This window comes from Miniopterus schreibersii, assembly GCF_964146895.1.
Source record: "Miniopterus schreibersii genome assembly, chromosome: 11".
Classification (NCBI taxonomy): Eukaryota; Metazoa; Chordata; class Mammalia; order Chiroptera; family Miniopteridae; genus Miniopterus; species Miniopterus schreibersii.
Genome location: NC_138111.1, coordinates 38,174,933 through 38,198,752, shown reverse-complemented (window position 1 = coordinate 38,198,752; position 23,820 = coordinate 38,174,933). Strand labels below are relative to the sequence as shown.

At 36.6% G+C, this 23,820-nt stretch overlaps 1 protein-coding gene across 1 annotated transcript in view; it reads left to right on the top strand.

Moving 5' to 3' along the window:
* TMC1 (transmembrane channel like 1) overlaps positions 1-23,820 on the top strand; it is a gene marked incomplete at both ends in the record, with an annotated part of 151,791 nt that overhangs the window by 74,906 nt on the left and 53,065 nt on the right. Inside the window, 2 exons of the mRNA XM_081150770.1 lie at positions 17,081-17,171; positions 17,340-17,421. Of these exons, the coding sequence (XP_081006896.1) occupies positions 17,081-17,171; positions 17,340-17,421 (173 nt within the window). The remainder of the gene's footprint in view (positions 1-17,080; positions 17,172-17,339; positions 17,422-23,820) is intronic.

Genomic DNA, 23,820 nt, shown 5'->3' with positions numbered 1-23,820 from the left:
ATAAGCCTATTTAACTCACAATGTTAAATATTGTATACACACACATACACACACACAGTGAAAATGATAGTATTATTGTCCCTGGTGATGAAAAGAGAACTGAAGGAGCTACCAAGATAACTCATTTCTAGTCTTGGCTCTGGAAAAGCTTATGTGTTTTTTAAGGAAATTGCTTAACCTCCCAGGGCCTCACTTCCATCATATTTAAAATAAGATATTCTAGATCTACCCATGAGGCGGGAACCTAGTCATCAAATGGTATTGTTCTGTTTTGTGAAGTAAGGTTTTCCAAGTTTCAAACAACGGTTTTCCCAGCACACTTTGCCTCACACAGTTGTTGCCGGGAATTCCTGTGTGTGCATGTGCACCTCAGCCATGAAGGAAGGCAAAAGCAAGCAGTGCTCCTGCTTCCATGGACCCACAAACACGTGTGCATGTGCATATGTGTGTTAAAAGTTTACATTCAATGAAGTGATAATGATGCTAAGTGATAGGTTTCAAAATATACTTACTTGGCAAAATAGAAGCTTGGCAACCTTATGTGGGCTCCCAAAATCTATTTTGAAATATTACTGGCCATGAAATCCCCAAACTTGAGAACCATAGGTAACTGTACATAGAAAGTCATAAAATTGGAAAGTGATAATATTGTGAACTTTCAAAGCATAGTATGAAGTTGAGTAAGAATGCCAAAGGCCATCTCTTCCCTTGCCATCTGTATGGGGGTATAGAAATACATGTCCCACTATCCTTTGCCGGTTTCTCCCATGTAGCGCAGTGGAGCAGGTGTGAGCTTCAGACTTAAGCTTGAATTTCAGATCTTCCACTTAATAACTGTGCAATTTTATTTTTTAAATTTATTTATTTTTATTTTATTTTTGTTTAAAATATTACCTTAACTGTGCAATTTTAAATGAATTATGTACTTTTTATGGCTCCTTATGAAATTATACAAATGTAGAGGGTTATGGGAATCATTAAGTGAAATAATTCATGCAACACATGGTGCCAGAACATAGCACATAGCTGGGACATGCAAGTTGTAATAACTTTTTCATCTCAGGGCAGACGTGGTGTTGCCCGATTTCCCGCAGTGTGACAGGAGAAATGGAAAGAGAGTGGACCTGGCAGGGCCAGGTAGGAGCAGACCTAGCCACAGGCCAAACCAGGACCCTTGAGGGATGGTGACAATATTGGTTGTAGTCTGGATGGACAATAAAATATTGATGCCACAACAAAGGAAGTAGGCTATCTTGACAATTTGGCAGAATCCAGGGCCAGAACCCTCTCAGGATTTTCAAAATGTACACTCAGGGTGGTCTTGTGGTAGATTCCAGAACCTGGGCCCTTGGCCAAGAGTCCAGAGATTAAGCCATTTTTAAAAGTGGGAAGATAGGGATTGGGATGAAAGAAAGGCCAACACCAGACCCTATTACTAGGGCAGAGGTTGAAAATGGTAAGTCCACAGTTGAATCTAGACTACAGATGGTTTTTATTTGGCTCACATAGTTTTCCTTTCTTTTTCTTTTGTTATTTTTTTTATTGTGTCAAGATATACATAAAATTTACCATTTTAACAATTTTGGGGAATTTTTGTAATAATATTTTATTGTTAAACTTTTAAAAATGGGAAATTCCACTTTTAAAAAATCCAGATGTCTAGCTTCTCCTGGGTAAGTGAAGGTCTGGTCCCACATTCCTACATGAAAATCACAGCTGGGGCTGCGCAATCACTGTCCCCTACTAACAGGACATTCACTCCTCAGTTTGCACAGTTCCCAAACAATGCACTTCAGCCGTTCATGCTTCTTGGCTGAATGCAGTATGCACCGGAGTTTGCTGTCTCCTACCTGTGCAGCTGTGGAGTAGGTTAGGCATGTTCCCAAGACAGTGATTCAGAACATCCAAGCCAAAACTAGCTTTGCAGAATGGAAGCACAAATTTAGGCCCAGAGGAGAAACAACTGTAGGTTGTCTCCTGTCAGCAATGCTTACTGTCTTGAGACAATTCTCCACGACCAGACATGGTTCCTGCTTGGTGGCTGTGCAACTCTCAGCACACCTGGTGCCAGCTGCTACGGTCAGCCTGATTCTCTTTGTCTGAGCCTCCATGATGAAGTTATTGGTACTCTGGTGCCTGATCTGTCTCTCTCTGTAGGCTTTTGAATGCTGTTTTGAGCTTCTCTCCTGTGAATTTCAATTATTCACATTATTTGAGCAAGTAGTCAATAGTTCATGTAGGTAAAGTTTTCTCTACTCCAATGTTACTAAAACATGGGAGTCAGGCAGCTTTCCTCCCTCCCTATACATCTTTCAGGGACATCTAACTCTGAGAGAGTATTTCTAAGGATTATGTTATTCCCAGAATTGGCCTCTAGTCACGACTCCTGCTAAATCTATGGAACCTAAGGCTTTAGGCTCAATATAACTGGAGCAGATATTTTTATCACAAGTTTGGATCTGTGTCTGGGTTCCAAAACTTGCATTATGACTCTGAACTCTGAAATAAATTTTAGAGAGGGTCAGGGTTTCAAGATGTTTTAGAGTAAAGCCTCAGGAAGCTTATGATTCTGAGGATGTTGTGGGACACTTAGATAGTTCTCGGTTTTCGAAAGAATGTCTACCACTAGGGACATGGGCATCCTCAGGACTTAGGGTGGAGAGACAGTTTAATATAAACAATTAATACATTGGCAAGAAGCTCTAAGAATGGGTTGTAAATCCATATGAATTCTCAAATATGGCTCAGGAACTGGCATTATGCAATTTCAAGGCAGCAGAATTTCAATGCTCTTTAGGGATGAAGGGAAGCCTCTTTCCACCATCACTGTGGCACGGTGTTCTTCAGTGTATGTTTTCCTGTGTATAATACAGTTTCACACACTCCAGTAGCCTCATACTTACTGAATAAGAATCTTTGGGTGGAGGGATATGTGCACCTAGCTCAGACCAGGAATGTGTGTATATATTTTTTACTCTAGAAGTTATTTACATACATTCAGGGTTGAGATTGTCTTTAACTCTGAGAAACAGAAAACTTCATTAAGCAGAACATTCTGCTCTGTGAACAGTCTATTGAATAGGTGAGGCTATGTGTATATGTGGGGGGGGAGGTGCTGAGGAAAGGGAAATTGTGGTGTATTTTCCAATTATTTGAAGGTCAGTTCCTATTTTTTATTTGTTAACTAACTAAAGAGTATTCAACAGTGGGGATTTTAAGTATAATCTGTTTTTAAGTTGTGTATGGGTTTAACTCAGAAGTTGGATGACTAGATCTTTCCTGCCTGTAAGAGGTGGCCACACTAACCTGGTAGCAGCCACCACCGGTGAAATAAAACACCTGGGTGGAAAATAACAGGTCTACTTATTACTCATCCTGAAACGTAAAACCTTTAACTATATCAGAACACTCTGTGTTGTAAATTAAATGCCCTCATGACTAAACCTAAATAAGTAACCACTCTATGTTGTCTTAGTAGAAAGAATAGATTTTGGATTGAAAATTAAAGAGACTTAGACTCTGATCTAAGCTCTGCCTCTAACTTCACCTCTCTGAGCCTCAGTTTATTTATTTATAAAATGAAGAAATTGGATTGTGGCCCGTGGTTTTCAAACTGTTGTCCTCAAAGTTCAAGTGGTTTGGAGAAATCCCTTCAATGCAAGGGAGGCAGAGGCACAGGGAGGGCTGCTTTGCCACAATGCCAACTTCAAGCAGAGGAGACCTACAGTTTCTCTCTTCTACTCAGTGCACTTCCATATAAAGCATTCTTTGGAAATGAAAATGCTTCTGTGCCTAGTCACATAAAAAACAGTTTTTAAAAAAGCATCACTTCACCGGATATTTAAAGAAGCTTATTTGAGGAAGGGAGCAGCTCTCACACTTTATGAGTCTACAGGTTAGGGTACAAGCACACTCCAAGTATACTTTTGCATGGGACTGCCTGTTGGGTAGAAGCCATTTTAAAAAATATTTATTTGGATAACAAAAATGTTTATTTAGCTATGATACTGACTGCTTTATTTGTGAGCTTTGTAGCACCCTGACCCAGTATTTCTGGGAGTTGCCCATTGGCTGACTGTGCCTGGTGATTTATTAATGAAACACACAGCGAAGCCAAGAAAGTTTCTTTTAGGATTTCGTTTACACATAAACAGGTGCTTGAAACTGTCAGCTAGTCATTAATATAACGTTCTTCTTTATTCAACCTCCCTGCACCCTCCCACACTTATTTTTGTTAGTTTTTTATTTTATTTTTTTGATTATGGGAACTAATGTATTTCTAAGAAAATGAGAAAAGATAGAATTGATTTCCTCTGTTTAAGCCATCTGGGAAGAATACCCCTTTTTTAGTTTCCTTATAACTTAAGATTTTATTAGGCAATAAACATGATTTCTACTTTAGTTCACAAAGGCCTTTCCTTCATCTCTTATTGTAGAGGAATGAGGGATTCCTCACAAGAAGACTTTTTAGAATGTGTATATACTCACTAACACATGCTTCAAGCATTTGGGATTCTTTTTAACCAACAGTTCAACCAAAGAACAGGCCTTCAGTTATTGTACATTACAGGTATCTTGGGTAGATTGTTGATTTTCTCATTCAAAGAATGGAGAGTCTAAGGCAATCTGTATATTTGAATTTAGTAGATCAAAATATAAATTGACATTCAATTTATCTACTATTTAACAAGTGTTTACTAGGTATCAAGCTTTATGCTTTGACCTTGAGTAAGTTTCTTAACCTCTACATCCTTGAGATTTCCTCACTTATAAATTGAGATAAAAGTAGTAGTATTTCACAGAGTTATAGAGATGATTAAATCAGTTAATAGGCCTAAAGCACTGAGAATGGTGCCTGGTACATAGTAATCATTTTATACATGTTAGCTATTCTTCACTTACCATCATAATTTCATTTATCACTTGCAACTACCCTTTGAGGTAAGTATTGTTTTTTGGGCTTTCATATAAAGAAAACTAAGCTCACAGAGGATAAATAATTGTTTATGTTTGAACTGCTGTTAAGTGATAGAGCCATGATTTGATCTTGTTTAGAAAATTACTTTGATGTGACGATCTCTAAGTATACTACCAGGCAAGCTCTCCCGGAAGTCATGGGACTGAAAGGTTCACAAATCAAATTAACATGTTCATATCAGATGGCTTATTAAGTAAATTTAAGCACAGTGAGAAGCGAGGGCAAAGACATGGGATAAATGAACATGTGAGGAATAGAATAGCAGTAGAGTGGTAGTGTAGGCCACAGAACCACACTTCTTGAATCCTGGATTTCACAGTGTTCCTATGGCCTGTCTCTCGCACCCTACTGATGGTATGGTTAAGAGAACTGAGATCCCAAAGGGGCCCATGGACTAAAGATGACGTAGGCCAAGGGTAGGCATTTGCTCTATCAGAGTGCTTCCTGACCATAATAATATCGTGTCAATTAGCCTGTTGAAATGCCACAAGTTGTAACTGCTTTTTTTGAGCAGAACTCATATTGATTTCAGATAGAGGAAAGAAGACAGAAAGATAGAAACATCAATGATGATAGAAAGTCATTGATCTGCTGCCTCTTGCATGCCCCCTACTCGGGATTGATCCCGAAACCTGGGCATGTGTCCTGACCGGGAGTAGAACTGTGATCTCCTTGATCATAGGTCGATGTGTGATCCCTGAATCATGCCAGCCGGGCATGAGTGGTCAATTTTAGGAGTTACAGATATCTGTCCCAAAGTGACAGGATCATAACTTGGTTTTTTCATGTCTTTCTGATTATAATATTCTTATTTATTCATCATATTTTCTATTTTCTGTCTTTCTTTGGCTGGTATTATAGTGTGCTAACTTACAATCTGTATTGGAACACATCTTATAAATTATGCCTTTGTAACATGCTACAAAATTATTTATTAGCTATATTTAATATATCCTACATGCAGGACCAGCTACATAATTTGCAGAATCTGGTGCAAAGTGAAAATTCAAGGCCCTTGTTAAAATAATAAAAAAATTCAATTATTAAAAATTACAAGATGACAATGTCAGAGCATTAAATTAAGCACTGGACCCACCTGAGTGTGGAGTCTGGTGTAATTACACAGTCATAGGTCCATAATTTGATCCTATCTATGAGTTTCATTTGAATATAATGAGCCAAGAGCTTTATTATTATCTATGTTTAATACTTCTATGAGTTCCATCCATTCCAATAGCAGAATTCAATAATCACTTATATAATTACTTAAATAATTCAGTAAATTTACATTATAGAACCCAAGTCTATGTAACTCCAAAGACAGTGTTCATGAACTACAGCAAGGCTGTTCTTTTAAAATACCACTTGAACATGTCATTCCCATGTTCAGAACCTTCAGTGTCTTCCCAGTCATTAACAAAGTTTAAAGGCTTTTGCTTAAAAAAATCAGTGAGCTCCACTATGTGAATTCATACTCTGAATTCCAATTCCCTTTCCAAATCATTAGTTATTGATGATAATGACCAGGAGGGTTTGGAGATGGCCAAAACCATTTTCATATTTTTTTGAGTGTCTACTGTGTATCAAATTCTGTGCTAGGAGATGATACACACATTAACTTATTTAATTTTCATAGAAATCTTGAAAACGAAGTTATCGCTGTTTTACAGATGAGAAAACCGAGACTCACTGAGGTACAGTCGCCTCACACAGCTAATAACTGTCAAGGTGAAGACTCACATTTAGGTTTCTCCACCTCTAAAACCTCATGTTTTTTCTCGTGTGCTGCACTGCTTCTCACTTGAATCATGTTTTCCAGTGACATGATTTTGATCTTCTCTAGACTTCCTGGGTACACTTTCTCACTTGAGTCCAGTCTCCTCTACTTTTCTGCTATCCTTCATTCCTCTGCTTCTTCCAGTCCTGAGTTCTATTTCCTTCATGAATTATTGTCTCTCCTCAGGGTTTTCTTTGCCAACTCCTTTAGAAATGGGACTCAAATAGACCATTATTCATTTGGTTCTCTAGTTATGCTACATTGTATTGCGTTTTAAAAATTGTATGTAAATCTCCTTCCCTTCAGAAAAGATTTGGAGTTTCTCAGGATATGAAGATGTCTTACAGCCCTTTTTTTGCTTAGGGCCCAGCATAGTGTTCTGTACCCCATAAGCATTCAGTTACTGTTTCCTGTGTGAGGGACAATGTTAATGGTGCTTCATTTTGTTGTTGGACACTCATTCTGAAGGCAAGGGGATCATTAACATGATGGGGGCCTTTTAAGGCCCCAGATGAATATGTGAGTAAAGGGCAGGAATGTGCTGGTAAAAAGCACTGATTTGCAGTATTTACCAATTTCCATCACATAAATACTCCCATTCTGACCAATTTCAAGCTGCCAACAGTTTAAAAATCAGCTCACAAAATTTGTGAAAATTCAACAGTCGGTGGCTGAGTCAGCTCCAGCATCTCATTGGGGGAGCTAGTAATGCCTTTGATTAACTAAATTTATGTTAGAGGAACCTTAATCTGGAGGAACTGAGAGCAGAGGCTAAAGAAAAAAACTGTTTATAATGTTGTAACATATTTCCTATATTTAGTCTGTAATCAACAATGAAATGCTTGAATTAGAGCTGCCTGTGCGAAGGACAAACACTAGTCTATAATTTCAGGACTCCAGATAAAGATGCAAAGTCCATTAATAACCTCTTATCCTGGTTTTTATCTTAACACCCTGCTAAAAGTCTTTCCTTTTATATTTTAGAATTTCCTCCCAAATCTGTGATCATGAACAGAGTTTCAATCTTTCTCCCTTCTCCTCCTTCCATTTTCATTTTTTCTCTTCTACAATTTGTCTTAAAGACGGGGGGAAAAAAATTCAAGAGTAACCAATTTTTGATTGAGATCAGAAATCTATTTTGGCTTAATATTCACATTAGAGCTCACCTGCAACAATTGCTTATCTCATCATTTTCATTGCATTGGAACGAATCTTTCCATATTAAATACGAACAATGCCCCTGACAATTCTTTGACTCAGAATTTAGCCTGTTACTATTTACTGTATTATTGTGAGTGCCTGGAAAATTACTGTGGTCAATTCTAGTAATGTTTTTAAAAAAATATTTTGAAATTCTCCCTGAAAGGATATTGAAAGGAACCAAATTATTGTTTTTTTCTTGGCACATGACTATTTTGGAAAATTTTTTAATTGTCAAGGCAGTCAGCTCTGAAACATTTGGGATACTTTTGTCTACCAAGAATCCTCCTCCTTTATTTGTGCCATGATTTGCTTAATCCTTCTTATCTATACTGCACCATTTTGCCACAGTTACCTGGAGATGTTCTATTTTTCACTGTGGTTTGGCAGGTTTTTCAGGTGGCTCACTGCTCCCATCTCTTTGGGAGAGTTTTTAAGGCATTTATGATGCTTGTATCAACCTCAAAATCTCAAGTACAGAGCCTAGTTAAATCAGCCTGAGATTCTGCCAGGTAGTTGGTATAAGGATATTGGGAAAATGGATCTAAAAATGCTAATATTCAAAGAAGCTTTCCAAGAATCTTGGCAACCAATCTAATTCACTACTTTCTACAAACACCTACTTATCCAAAATTCAAATAACCCCAAAACTGAAATAAACAGGGATTTTTTTTTACAGTGTAAGAAAATAATAATTATAATAAAGAATAAATCTTAGACATAGGGAAGTTCTAAAGTTGCCTTCTATATAGATAAAGTGTGGCTACTATTACCTTAATTTCATTTCATTGTACCTCATTTCCTAGAGTCTTATCAGTCAATGTATTATATATGGTAACACACTGAATCAGGTTTCACAGCTTGCAAGGGTACTCTACCCTCTAATTTTTGATAAATAGCAATTTACCTAACTTGGACTCTTTAGAATTTGTGCTATCAGTGACAGCTAAATTTTGCAACTTATTATTAGACTATCTATAACTATATTATCTTTGAAGGGTAATTAAAAGGAGGAATTCATTAATTACCACTAAAAAATTATCTTGGAAGAAATGCTTTCAAATATATTTCACATAATGCTGTAACAATAAAAGAAAAGCAAATGTGCACTAAGATTGCTTTGAGAAATGCTTCCTTGTTGTTCTGGGGCATTGCCATCCAGATCTCAGATAAGGTACAAATTGTGAAGATAGCCCTTTACTTTATTAGGTGCATTATAATAGAATAACCAAGGAATTTTTAAAGATATCTTTATGTATATGACCAAGGAATGGCAAGTGGAATACTATTCTGGGGACTTAAATAAGCCTGTTGCTATAGAATAAAAATGGTTAAGCCTTATTAAAATGCATATACTAAAAGTTAATGTTTGGAGAGCATTATATTAGAATATCACAACAGATTATATGAGAGAAAGAATAATTTTATATACCAAATATAATGTGTCAAGTTTTCCTTCTGCAGTTCTGAAAAGTAAGCATTTAAAAATAATATAAAACACTTCTTTTTAAATAGTATGTTAATTGTGCTTTTGCAATATATGCATGAGTTTACATATACACATGTATATATATATGTATATGTGTGTTTATGTGTATACGATTGCACATATACCTACACATACACACTCAGATATCTACATAAAGATACGTGCCTCCTTGGATGAATTAATTTTTATATTTATGCATACGCTATTACAGTCCTTTTTGACCAGTGATTGGTCACAAGGATCAGGCAAGGTTAGAAGGGAAGCTATGGAAGGAAACTGTGAAATATTAAGATTGCGAGTCAACACAGCATAGGAGCATGGTGTGCTCTTTGGGTGACCTCACCTAAGTTGTGTTGCTAAGTGCATAGGACAGACCTGCAGATCTAAGTTTGTCATGGGGCAATAGTCAAATTTACCAGCTAGTCGATTATTTGCAGAGTTCATTGAAATGACATCATTTAAAATTTCTTGCCACTGGTGGATCAAAAGGCAGAACGCCTAGTTTCAAAAGAAAACTAAGGCTCTTTAGCACTTCTAAATATTACCATACAATATGTGAAAAAATATTTTATAATACTTAGACATGCTTACAAAGTGTAAATATGAACACGTAAGTGTTGTGCAGAAATATTTTACCCACACTTTCAAAGCAGAATGGCTCCTCTCACTCTGAGGCAGCACCATGTACATCCTCTGGTCTCACAGTATTTAGCCAGATATGTTTGATTAGAATGCACATGAGCCACCAGAATTAGCACAGTCTGTCTACCAAGCCCTGTAAATGGCCTTGCGAAGATCTGAATGTCAATATAGCTAAGAATATAAGATTGTAAATGTGATTCATGGTGGAAATACCTCCTCTGTTAGGGAAATTCTTGCAAACCGACGCCTAGAATGCCTTTCTCTGCCTACTCAAATTCTATCAGCCCTTTAGAGTCCAGCTTCATTCTTGTCTCGTCTACAATATCTGCAGCAAGCTCAGGCCTCCGCTCTCTAATCCCTTTTCACTTCAAGGCTGCGCAGCACTGTTATACAACAATTTTATGGGCCTATAACTCATTTTTCTTAATAGAATTTAAGCTTTAGAAAGGAATCTACATGTTTTATTTCTTTCAAAGCACTAAACGCATTCCTAAGAACATAAAACATACTGAATAAATTCTTTTAAAAATGGCCACTAAAAGAGAAGGAAAGAATGATAAAAGTGAAACAAATTTGCTCATTGACCAGAATTTTGGATGGCCATAGCAATGGATAGCAACTTATATTTTCAGTCCTATTTTTATCTACTTCTGAGAATAGTTTCCCCACAGTAAAGGGGTTGGGAGAGGGTAGGTGGGGAACCCTGCCATTTGCAAATTTTTAGTGATGTAAGGTTGAAATAAGGTTTTAGATTTAGCTTTTCTTATGACTCTTGGGCTCCTGATCTTAAGAATTACTTGTGACTTTAAGGTCACATTCTTCTCAAATCTCATTTCTGCTCAAAAAACAAAGCAATAATTGTAGGCTAGAATATACCTAGATGTCTTAGGGATATGGCCTGGTTCTTCGCAGTCCACATAATATCACCCTTGCTTTCAGGTATTAGTGTTGTTAATTGCATGCTCAATTGATTCATTAAAACAAAACCAAGTAGGATAAAATCCTTAATATAGAGATGAATAAGAATATCTGGAGAGATGTTTATAAAGTTATGATTGTAGATTGCTTTCCACTGAGAAAGAATTCATTACGGTAACTTTGTTGTACATTCATTATCTCTGCTGATGATCTTAGCATTTTTTGGTGTCCTTCTATGGTGGAAAACCAGTTTCTGTTGTGACCAAAAGTCAGCACAATCTTTTAGCTCCTGGGAAAATCTGCATGGTCCTTTTTCCCCACTCCCCTGTTATAATAATACAAAGGAATACATTTTAAATCATAGATTGTGTCTTAAATTAGCCAGGTACAGAGAAGAATTAGAAAAAAACCTAATCAGTGAGTACAAGTGGATCTAGTGTAGTTTTTTTTATTAAACAACTAAAGCCCAACTATGTCATTTCAACTTTGAGTCATCTGAAATTACTCTGAGATGCTGACTGACTGATCTCTAGTGTATAACAAAAATGTGTTTGAGTCTTTATTTGACATTTAAGGCAGCCCTGAAAATTAGCATTGTTTCATTGCTCCAAGGAGCAAAGAAGCCTTCCTAGGTCTGAAGAATTTCCATGGGTAGTAATTTTGAACTTAATATAAATTCAACATATCCAAGCATTGCTTTAGTTACTCATCAACACCAACAGCTGGCTTTCACACATTTCCATGGATAGCATCAGAGCTAGTGAAAAAATTGCCTTAAGAACTCTTTGTATACAGTTTATCGCTAAAGTTTACCGCTAATAAAAATTTTAGAGGCTTGGTTCTCTCTCGGTCTCTCTCCATATATATATAAAATCTGTGAAGTGGTACTATCTAAATAGAAGCACACCAAAATAAGCCAGGCATGTAGGCTAAGAGGCTATATGAATGCACAGGCTAATGTTTCACTTGTTCTTTGTTTATTTGTTACTTGTTTTCAGATTGTTTCTGATGTTTTTATTTATCAAGGGCAATTTATCAAGTTTCCAAATATGTAGAGTGCTATTTATAGTGCTCTTATTTTTTGCCATGACCACATTGCATACATTCATACATGCATCCATTATTTTCTATAAAGCATTCTAAAACCCAGTGAGATAGCTATCATCTCTATTTTATAGAGGCAGCACCTGAGCATCTTAACAATTACAACTACTGCCACCAGCAGCCTCTTTATAGAAACAGATTTTTGAACCATCACTTCCAGTATTAGGATGATTTTAAATAATTCTAACAGTCTAACTATGGAGTTCTATTATCTAGGAGGCTTATAGTCCTTATTTTTAGTTTCTGCACATTAGACTAGTTCTTACCTCTGCAGTTTTCTTTCAATTACTCAATAATATTTTAGGAAAATCAGAGTTTTAACTTTTAGTTCACTTAAATGGTCATTTTTTTTTAAATTTGCTTATTAAAAGAAGACTTCTCATTCTTTTTATCCCTTTACTGGGAAGTATTCATGAATACAAGTTTTGATTACAGTTTCTTTAAAGACAAGTTTTGAAATGTCTTTCATTTACTGGAGCAATAAATGGGTTGCTCAATCATACTATCAAAATGAAAACAGGAGGGAAGAAAAGTCAACTTAACCTAACTCAGACAGAGAACATGTTTCCTGGGATGAGTATGCGTCAAAGGCAACATAGCATGCCCTAAATCCCCTGTGCAATCAGGGTGGTATCATGTGTTATGGGTAAATTATCTATTTTGTAAGTTAGGCCAAAGTGTGCTCCTTCAACTAACTGTGAAAGCATTCTTGAAAGCCTATGAAACCTTATTATTCTAATTACCAACACAAGGGGTTGATAAATTAATTATGAGGCCAGGTATCATTGTCATTAAATAGACCTCACTCAATTATTCATCCCTGAGTCTGGGGTTACAGCTCAGAGAGCTGTGCATATTGTACCAGGGCTTACTTGAGTTCTGGGACCTGGAGGCCAGCTTATAGTCTTGGCAGGTGGCTTTTGTTGAATGCAATTCAAGGGGATGACACACATTTTACAGTCATAAATTTGGACAGTTTAGATATTCAAAGTTTATCCACAAAAGTCTACTTCATTTTAGTCATGTAGAAAAATCCTTTTAAGTTGTCCAGATAAATATAAATGGGTAGGAAATAGATTAACTATAAGAAAAATATGAAGAAATACTCTTGCTTTTTAGTTTTCAAATACATTGCTTTTTCTTTTCTTGCATTCTGATATATATCACGGGCACTTCAGTGGGATAAATATTACTCAGCGTTTAGCTCCGTATTAGATAGTTTCTTTTTGCATCTTATTTCTAATAGCGCAGTGAAAGATGTCTTCTGGTTAAGAAATCTGTTATCAAGAAGGATGGGATTGGGTGATACTGATTTTCTTTCATCCTAACATCATGCCAACTCACTGCAAAGGTCAGCCGTGGAAATAGTGTTAAAGCATGTTCTCTTCCTGAGTCACTGACCACATGCAGTCCAGTGTTCCTTCTTCTAGGCCTGCAAGCAGCAAACATGCTTCCTTACATCCCAAGAGTATCACATCACGGGAATCAAGAATCTGTTCTTGTTAAATAGTTACTCTCTACCCATTCTATGGCCTCTGACTTTGTTTTCAAGTCATTCCCCAGATTCCTGATGAATTGTCTAGTAGTTATTTTGGCCAGGGTGGGCATTGTGGAGCAAGAGGAGATAGAGTGGCTGTTCGGGGATCCCTTTTATATTAAATTTGGGGGGAGATCTCTTGAAGAATGGAGGAGAGATTAGGGACTCAGGGAAGAAAAGAAATTCACACCTGAGACTATGTGGAGTAGAGTGAAGTCCAGACTTTTATATATGTATATTGAGGGCAGTGTGGGGTAGTCATTGGGAAAGGTGAAACTATGCTTAGAGTCAGGACTTGGCAATTGAAGACAGATAATAAAATCTTGTTTAGATTGTTCAAAGGAAAATTATATTAATAATAAATGATGAAAACCTATGGCTGCCATGTAAATAAATTTCTATATTGTCAATGAATTTATAATTAATTTTGTGGTGATTTCAATTTGGTTATAACCCTGACTTTGCTCTCTCTCTCTTAAATTGTGATAGTTCTTTCTGTACCACCATCAGCTTACAAAATTAAAAATATTGTCAGAAATATAGAGTAGAATGGCTATCTCTTTACACTTCTGACTGCTTAGAGCAGTCCAGTTTTCTAACTGGCCACTCATCTAGTAAGTGATACAACTCTAATAGGCCCAACTGAGCACCTTTCAATTATCTGCTAAGTATCCAGGGTAGTGAATACTTCCATAAAGTAGGCACTTTGACATTTGAAAAACAAATTTAACTACTAAGAATTTTTGATTTTCTATTTGTATGTGTTATTATATTAGAGAATGATGTAAAAATTCCTATGTATAATTGGTTTTATGGATTTCAAAATTCTTGATGCCAACTAATTGAATTATAATCAGTTCTGCTATATAACTAGTTGTATAGGTTCCTTAAAATCACTGCAATATGCAATAGGCAATGAAAACGATAGGATTTATAGGAAAAATGGGAATAGGGGAACAATACTCAGAAATGTCATTAGTGATACACAAAAAGGTGTAAAATGACAGCAACATTTTATACATGTTAAATGGTGAAGAAATACATAACTACTACAATAAACGTGGCAGTTTACTGTGAAAAAGACCTGCAGTTTGCTGGGGAAGTGTTTTAGCAGGGTGGCAATTTGTGTTATTGTAAAGTGTGGGAGGAGGGTCATTGTAACACCAGCTGTGAATGGATGTGGCTTTCGTAACTTGAAGTGTGTACATTTTGTTTATTATACTGCTAGGTTTAGCTGGATGCAATTTTCAGCATTCACCTAGTGTTTTTTGTAGATAAAAATCACACATAAGCAAACAAAAACTTGTGTTATGCTCAGATTGTTCCATCATCTATCAATCATACTAGAACAAATTTGCAGTTGCAAAACAGGCATCACTGTAGAACTATTGACTGTGTAATAATCCCTTCAAAGCTTTCACATAGATGACTTCACTTTATTCTTGCCACCATCCTGGCAAGCAGGGAGGAAAACAGTTGCCTGATTTTTGTCTGTTTGTTGGGGAATACTGACCTGTTAAAGGCCACAGAGTAACAAAGGGGATCTGTGCCAGAAGCTGCTCAGGTCTCTGTGAGTCTTGGGCCCGTGTGTTTCTTTTGAGACACAGAACACTTGTCAATGTGTGTCCAGAGAGCATCAAAGTCATGCCCAAGGTCACAGAGACAAATCTCAGAGGCTGAGTTAGAACTATAACCTGATTTTCAGTTTAGATCAGTTCAACATTTATAAATGCCTGCTAGGTGCCACACGCCTGTCTTATCATCTCTATAACACATAGGTAATGCTTAAATGTAACGTTTTCCTGATTGTGTGCATCTAAAACCCAGTCCTGAGAACTCAGTTTATTGTTTTTGATGTGGCTTTATTGAATCTTCTAGAACCTGTAGAATGTTTTAGAAATCATTTTTCAATTAATCTTCACAGCCCAGAGGTCATGTCAAATGTCAGAGCATTTGAAAACAAGGCCAGTCTAATAGCTTTTCTCCATTTCCAGGAGGCTTCCCTATTAAGTTTCTGAGAAGACTAACAAGGAAAAGTATTATCCTAATGTCTAGAATGACTTTGTCTTCAAGCATTGATGTAGAAAATACAATTAGTACGTACTCCTCTATTTCTAGCCTGAGTTCTATGCCGTTCAGCTGTATTTGCAGGAGGTTTAGGTTTATTAAGCACCTCCTATAGTCAAAGTAGTGGTCAGCACTGTGGGAGACACAGAAGGTAAAGATATTGGCCCTGCTGTCAAGGAACTGATTTTGGGGGGTCTGTTTGATGACTGCAGAGAATCTCCTCATTGTGCTTGTGTGTTTAATGGCAGAACATGGGTGGCACACATACATAGGTGAACAGTAAGGCACCGCCGTCTAGTTATCGACCATGTCAGCCTGTGTGTGTTGTGTTTGGTCACTAAGTATTGTAAAATTGTGACTTCAACACTAAAGAACACGTTACAAAAATTCCTTCACCGACTTTTCAAGATTTATTTTGTTTGTTAATAGGTTTATTTATAGTCATGTGCTGAACGGTCTTATCTGTAATACTGCATGTTCCAGGGACCCTCCAGCTGACACCAGCATTGCACCTGTATGATCACCGTCCAGGGCTGGGTTATCTCTTGGGTTCTCTATGGCCCCTGAGACGTCCAAACAGGCCTGGCCCACCTCTACTTTATAAAGTTTTTTTTAATATATATATCAAACAAACAACAATAACAAAGTTCACCAAAGTTATAAATAGTGTACATTTTTAATATGTTCACATTACCCATTTTGATAGATGCTTTTTAACACACACAAAGACACTAATATAACTACTGTAAATGTATAAATATTTGAAAATAATGTTAAAGTATAAATTTGAAGCCCTTTCTAAATGTAAGGCTAAAGAGGATTCCTTTCCTTTTTCTTCTTCCTTCAACCTCATTTGCGTTGCATAATATGATTTTTCTGTTTTAAGGTGTAATTGTTTTTACAAGATTAATACCAGGTCAGTAACTGTGTTGCATGTCAATTTGCCCTAAACTCTTTGCCCTATTTTTGCTAAAATAATAATCCTTAAAAAAGAAGGAAAGAAAGTATTTTAAAATAAACATTCTGACTGCCAAAATCTGAAGTAAACTTCAGATTCAATTTTATATGTGGTAGAAATGAGAAGAGCTTGGGTTCTCTATTTTGACATTTAGCATAAATGCCTTGCTTTTCAATGCCTTCAGCTGATAAATAAGCAAGACTAAAATGTCTTATTCTCCCTGGTCAGAATCAAACAACCTAAGCATCTGTTACAAGTCCCTAGGTTATGAAATACAGCTCAGATTCACTTATTAAGGGTCTAGAAGGAATAAGATTGAAAAAATTAACAAAATTAAATGTTTACTACCTTTATATTCTATTACTCTCCACTCACCCCCACCCACCCCTTCTTTTGTTCTCTCGTCTTAGGGAAGCAAAAAAATTTGTGAGTGAAAATGAAGGCGCTCTTGGGAAAGGGAAAGGAAAACGGTGGTTTGCATTTAAGATGATGATGGCCAAGGTAAGTATTTTCATAACTCAATTTGGCTGATGCCATATATTCTCAATGGAGGTCATATTGACCCGTAAAGGGGAGAAAATTGGTTATGTTCTGAGAAAGAGAAGAAAACAACAACATCTTGACAAATAGGAGGTTGGGTTTTACTGATGTTCTTGGCTTCCTTTTCAGAAATGGGTCAAATTTCTCCGTGATTTTGAGAACTTCAAAGCTGCTTGTGTCCCGTGGGAAAATAAAATCAAAGCAATTGAAAGTAAGTGCTCAACAGATCTCATTGGATGGGAAGTTGTCCTGCATAAATGTCTCATTAGCTTATCCAATGCCTTTCTTAGTGGGAAAGATTAAAAACAAGAAGATAAATAAACAAACAACCTGTTTTTTACATCTTTTTTTCTCACTGTGAAGACTGGCCAGCACTTACCCATCACAGTGCTGGAATCTCACTCTCCCTTCCAATGTGAGACCAAAATAGTCTCCCTCTGACCTTGCGCTCTCTCCTACAAGGGAAGTCAGCCTCCTGGACAGTGGCATTGAGTCATGCCATCAGGAAGGCAGAGATTTTATTTTGGCAGTGAACATGACATTGAAAATATAAATACTCTCACGACAATAATCAAAATGCATGTCTAAAGAGAATGAAGAAATCTTAAAGCCCCATTTTCAAACCTCTGAAGTAGAGTAAGCAATAATCATCCAGGAGCTTGCAATCTGAATATCATGTTGTGCCTGCATCTTACACAATATTCACAGTGTACAGGGAAGGCAGGAGAATATACTTCATTAAAAACCTATTTAGAACAGTGCTCTAGGCTTAGAATAAGGCAAATACAATTTTTTAAATATTGTAAATATAATGAAATTATTTTTAAAAGGAAGAATATAAAGAAAAAGGGATACCATTTTTTAGAGCCAGTGTTGAGCACCATCTTGCTATATTCTGATTTCAAAAGGTTTAGACTAGGGCCTGATTTTCTTCCAGGCCCCGTTTCCCCCGCTGGGTAAGTGTGGCGTTGCATCATTAAAACAGAGCCTCCACAGGGAGACAGCACAGCTGAGGGACGCTGCACCCGCACCATTGCTCACGCCTAGCGGGTGCTATTCACGCACAGCCCTCTGTCTCTCGTTATCAAATGGCGATGAGTTAAAATACATCAGCTCATTAATTGCACTCCTCCAACATATTTCTGTACCATCTCTTCCTTGCTTTATTTTCCTCCTTAGCACTTATAACTATCTAAAATACTGTATTTTACTAGAATTTTTAATATAATTTGGTTTTATTTTATTTGTGCTCATTTCTTCTACACAATAGGAAAGCAGAGACTTTGTTTTATTGATTCTTGGATCACTAGGCCTAGAACATGTTTGGCCTTAATAAATATGTGCTGAGTAAAATTTAATATAGACAAATCCTCCAAATATCTACCATTCTGAGAAACAGAAGGAATTTAGGTACATAAAAAAAAAAAAATCCAGACATCATGGAATCATTAGGTTTTAACCATTCAGCTGAAAGATGGCACCTTGAGAGGCATTGAGGAACAGAAGGCCATTTGGAGCATTAAGATCCCGATGCAATTTTGTTCTTGCTTTGCCATAGATTAGTGGTTGGCTCTGACTAAACTAGCCATTTCATCCCTCTAGGCAACAGTCTACTCTTTTCTGAAAATGATAGGGTTGAATCTTGATGTTATGTGATGTGTTCTAAGAAATTTATAATTATTGATAGAATATATATATTCTCTCTCTATATATATATTTGCAAATTACTTATGTTTAAGGTACACTAGAGTAGGTTCCAGTCTATCTAAATAATGATGCCCTGCTCATTTGTGTTGCAGTAGCCTGCCTTGAGTGGAATAGAAACAGAATTATTTTTATTTTTATTGCCAGACATTGCACACAAAAAATGAGTTACCCCTATGACCACCATCTATCATGTGTGTTACAGTGGAAAAATCAAACTGAGAGCTACTCAATACTTTCAGTTATCTTTTCTTCTCCCCCCTTCCTCCAGAAAATTTGAAATAGTCAAACTGGACAATTCAAACAAACATGGATTATTTTCCCTTCAATATATAATTTATTATTTGATTAGGTTGTCCTATTTTCTTCACCTTTAATGGTGCTTTGCCTCACTGTGGAGAATTGACCCTTATTTTCTGTTCTATCAGCAATCACTACAATCATTTACTAAGTACCACCATGAGTCAGACACTCTACAAACACTATTTCATTTAATCTTTAAAGTGCCTGCCATGTGCACATTGGCCTTCCTATTTTAGAGCTGTGGCTAAGTTGTTCCAGAATTTGTTAGTAGAGGAGTTAAGATATAAGGTGGGAAACAATTTCTACTTTGAGGAAGATATTATAATTTTTTTTCTTTTGCATTGGGTCCTAGGGGGGATCCTACCAGGTCAATAGCAAGATGAATAGTTGCAGATTTCTTTAATAGTTTACCTATTTGGGGCATTATTTTCCATAATAAATATTATCATATCTTTATTTTAAATGAGTTATTTAGTTACTCATACGTTTCACATTTTATAAGATTCTTAAAGTACTATGATTTAAATGATAGTCATAAGCAGATCACATGCTTTGGGGCCATTGTATTAGCTGAAAAGTCTAAAACCTTTCTAGGGGTATATTGGGTTGGACTCACCATCTCATAGAAAATAGTCTTCCAAAGCCAGGGCAAGCATGTGTCTGTGATGGTTTCTGAAGCTGACTGAATAGGAGAAGTAGAACATGGAATTGGTTTTATAAAGGTTGAAGTCTTTTTGCCCCAATTGACTTTGTAGTTTGGGTAATCCTTTTATATCCCTGTCCTCCGTTTCCCCATTGGAAGTTTCCACAAATTTCAGAGTTTAGCTAGTTACTACACAGGGCCATTTTCAATCCAACGTTCTATAATTTATTAATTACAACCAGTTTTAGATGTATGTATAAATATCTTTATACTTTTTAAAAATATGTCTTTATGATTCCAGAGAGAGGAAGGGAGAGGGAGAGAGAGAGAGAAACATCAATGTTGAGAGAGTCATTGATCGGCTACCTCCTGTACTCCCCCGTCTGGGGATCGAGCCCACAACCCGGGCATGTGCTTTGACTGGGAATTGAACTGGGATCTCCTGGATCCTAGGTTGATGCTCAACTGCTGAGCCACACCCAGCCGGGCAAGCATCTTTATACTCTTGAGTATAAATTACTGAAACTGTTAAATGGAAAACAGGTTTATAGTAAGAGAGGCCTGAATAATTTACTTTCTCTGCAATTTATTTTCAGAAAAATATAGGTTAAATGAGTACCTTATTTTTAAATCGTATATTTTATATTACAAAACTAATATATATTAGTTTCTCTTCAAGAAATGACCATTAAATCTTACAAAGTGTTAAAAAAAATGATTAATTCACTTTGTAATCAGAATTGTCTAACATAATACTTCATTTAATCTTCAGAATAAGCCGGACTTGATTGATTAGTTAATTGAGCAAACACTCACTTAGTGTCAGTCGCTATCAGGCATGTTTCTAGGCACTGGAGATGATGTGCTGATGAGCACAGGTAAAGACTCTGCTTTCATTGATTTTACATTCAAATGAGGTAGTGTGTGTGTGTGAGTGTATATGTGTGTAGACAGATCATAAAACATAAGCAATTATATAATGAAGATGATTATGGATTTTGGTAAATGGCATATTTAAAAGAGGAGCTTTTGAGCTCCACTCCCAGTAGTCTTTCGAATCCAACTCGCCCTCGCTCTGCTCAATCTCTAAGTAAATATTGAACAAATATTTTTAAAATGTGGTTTTAAAAGAGTTCACGATTACCAGCCTTCAAGGAGTTTTCACAAAGCTCTCTGCAATAATTGACAGAATCAAGAGGGGAACTCAAATTAAGTCTAAAACTTATGCTGTTTCCATCTCGATTCCAGTAAGACCTGGATCCCCTTTACCAACGTGGACCAGGTACTCACCTGATGACTCCCAACTTTTTTTCATACGAAAAATAGATTTGGTAACTCCTACCACAAAAGGATGCTGTGAAATTCTATATCACATGAGGATGCCATGGAGTTTTGTTGCATGCCAGCCTTATGAAGAGGTCACGCTTAAAACCCCAGTGTTGCCTGAAGTAATTCACATGATTAGCTACATTGCATTGCTTATTTTACCAAAGAAGCTGTATATTTGTACTCCTGGGAAATATAATCTATACCCATCATGACACTAACATTACTATTCAAGTCATGGATTAAATTATTGAATGTCTTTCAAACTACAGATTACAAGTCTTTTCCAGAATCAAAATCTACTTCTTCTTAATAGGATACAAGGCCAAAATTAAGGTATGATTGGCCTGCTTTTCAGACTGGAAAGATCTCCAGATAGGCAGCCCTAAGCACAGACTTTAAAAACTCATTCATGTTTCTTTGTTAGCTCAGGGGCTCCAGAAAATACAAATCAAATTTGCCACATTTAACAATCTATGCCTAGACCAGTTTGAAAGGAACTACTTTGTATCCTAGCCTAACAAGATGGCATTTATATTGTACTCATACAGCAGGTGATTTAATTGGTCTTTTCCCATTTCGAAATGCTCACATTTATCTGCTTGTCTTCTTACCCATCTGTTCAAGAGGAAATTATACATGATGACAGACTACAAATTACTTTGCCTTAATAATAAATAACCAGAGGGAAAGGTGAAACTTTAAACTTAATTTAAAATAAACACAAGAAAATTCAGGAACAAGAATACTGCATATGCCTAAGGCCTCACATTATACATACCTAAGGCTCTGTTTTATTATATTAATAATATACTATGGAAACAGCATTCATTAGTTATATTAAAGAAAAAATAATTGATAACTTATGGGTCCGTCCAAATGGGTGAATTTGACTGGTCTTAGCTGATTGATGGATGTTATCTATATCCTTGAGGGCACACACATTTATTGCATATTTATTCTGTATAACATAGTTGTTATTTTTAAAACTGAACTATGATTCTACTTGAGGAGTAATGTAGTACTGTGACTAAGAGAGATCTAGATTTGGAGTCAAACACATATAAATCAACACTACCAGCTCCATCATTTACCACCTATATAACTACCTGTGTAACCCTGGCTCCATCATTTACTAGCTGTGTAATCTATGAGCTCAAGTCTCTGTAAAATGGGAATGCAATAATTCTGCACTTGCAGGGATTTGATGGTGGTTAAATGAATTAATATGCAGAGGTCTAATAGGTGTTTGAAACAAAGGTTCATTAAATGGTACCTATTATCATTACTAACGAAGTTCTTGGTTCAGGTACTGTCTGTGTTTTAAGTTTTTAATTCCCCATCCACACAGTGGGACTAATAATACTTAACCTCACCAAGTTCTAGAGGCAGTAAAACAAGTTGATGCTGATAAAGTTCTTCATATACATAGTAGGCCATCAACATACAGGGTGGAGCAAAGTAGGTTTACAGTTGTTTGTATGGAAAATAATACAATAATTAATGAATAATAATATAAGAATAAATGCTGTGTTTCACATGCTCACAACTGTAAACCTACTTTTGCCCCATCCTGCATGTTAGCTGTTATTATTGTTATTATTATTACTCATTATTGTTATTTACAAGAATAAATGAGTTTTATCTGAGAGACAAAGTAGATGAAAATGACTCTTCTTTTTCATCATGCTCTTTTAGCCAAACTATATTAAGGCTTGTTTTTAGTGAATGCCAGTTTTTGTCAACAGCCTCCAGTAGGAGAGGACTGCTAGGATAAATGGACATGCAGAGGGAAGATTTCTTTTCCATCTTTATGTTGAGACAGAGAAAGGTCCTTTAGAGACTTAATGTCAATCAGTTGATTTGTTTTCTCTCCTTCAAGCTCTTTGTTTTGTTAGTGTTCTTGCCCCTCTGCCGTCAGTAGGTGCCATGCGGAAGGAACATTGGTTTCTGGATTCTTCTGTCTTTTTGACCTGTCTGGGTCTTTCCTACAATCACTCTAGTTTTAATGAAATTGATTTCCCTGCAATTTATTTTCTCGACGCTTAGGATTTGGTAAAGAAAATAGGTAGATATGACTTCTCTATTCCCCAATAAAATGGTTGTGAAGCCAATTTCAAGTCCGAGAACTGGAGTTTGGAAGTGCTGGAGTCTAAAGTATTTCATCTATAGTATGTATGGATTATATAGGGAGAGGAGATATTTTCTGAAACATTTAATATGCCCCTCTTTTTTTACCTTTAGATATATTTACACTCATTTGCCAGGGGTTGTGTCTTAGGGGCTGGGAGTGAATGGGCTGTGGTGTTAATTAGAAGACCAAAACTATAAAAGGAAGGAAGAAAGGAGGGAAGGAGGGAAGGAGGGAAGGAGGGAAGGAGGGAAGGAAGGAAGGAAGGAAGGAAGGAAGGAAGGAAGGAAGGAAGGAAGGAAGGAAGGAAGGAAGGGGAAAGAAAAAGAGGAAGGAAGGAAGGGAGGGAGGAAGGAAGGGAGGGAAGAAGGAAGGGAGGAAGGGAGGAAGGGAGGAAGGGAGGAAGGGAGGAAGGAAGGAAGGAAGGAAGGAAGGAAGGAAGGAAGGAAGGAAGGAAGGAAGGAAGGAAGGGCCCATATCCTGTGCTTGAGACTCTGCACCAG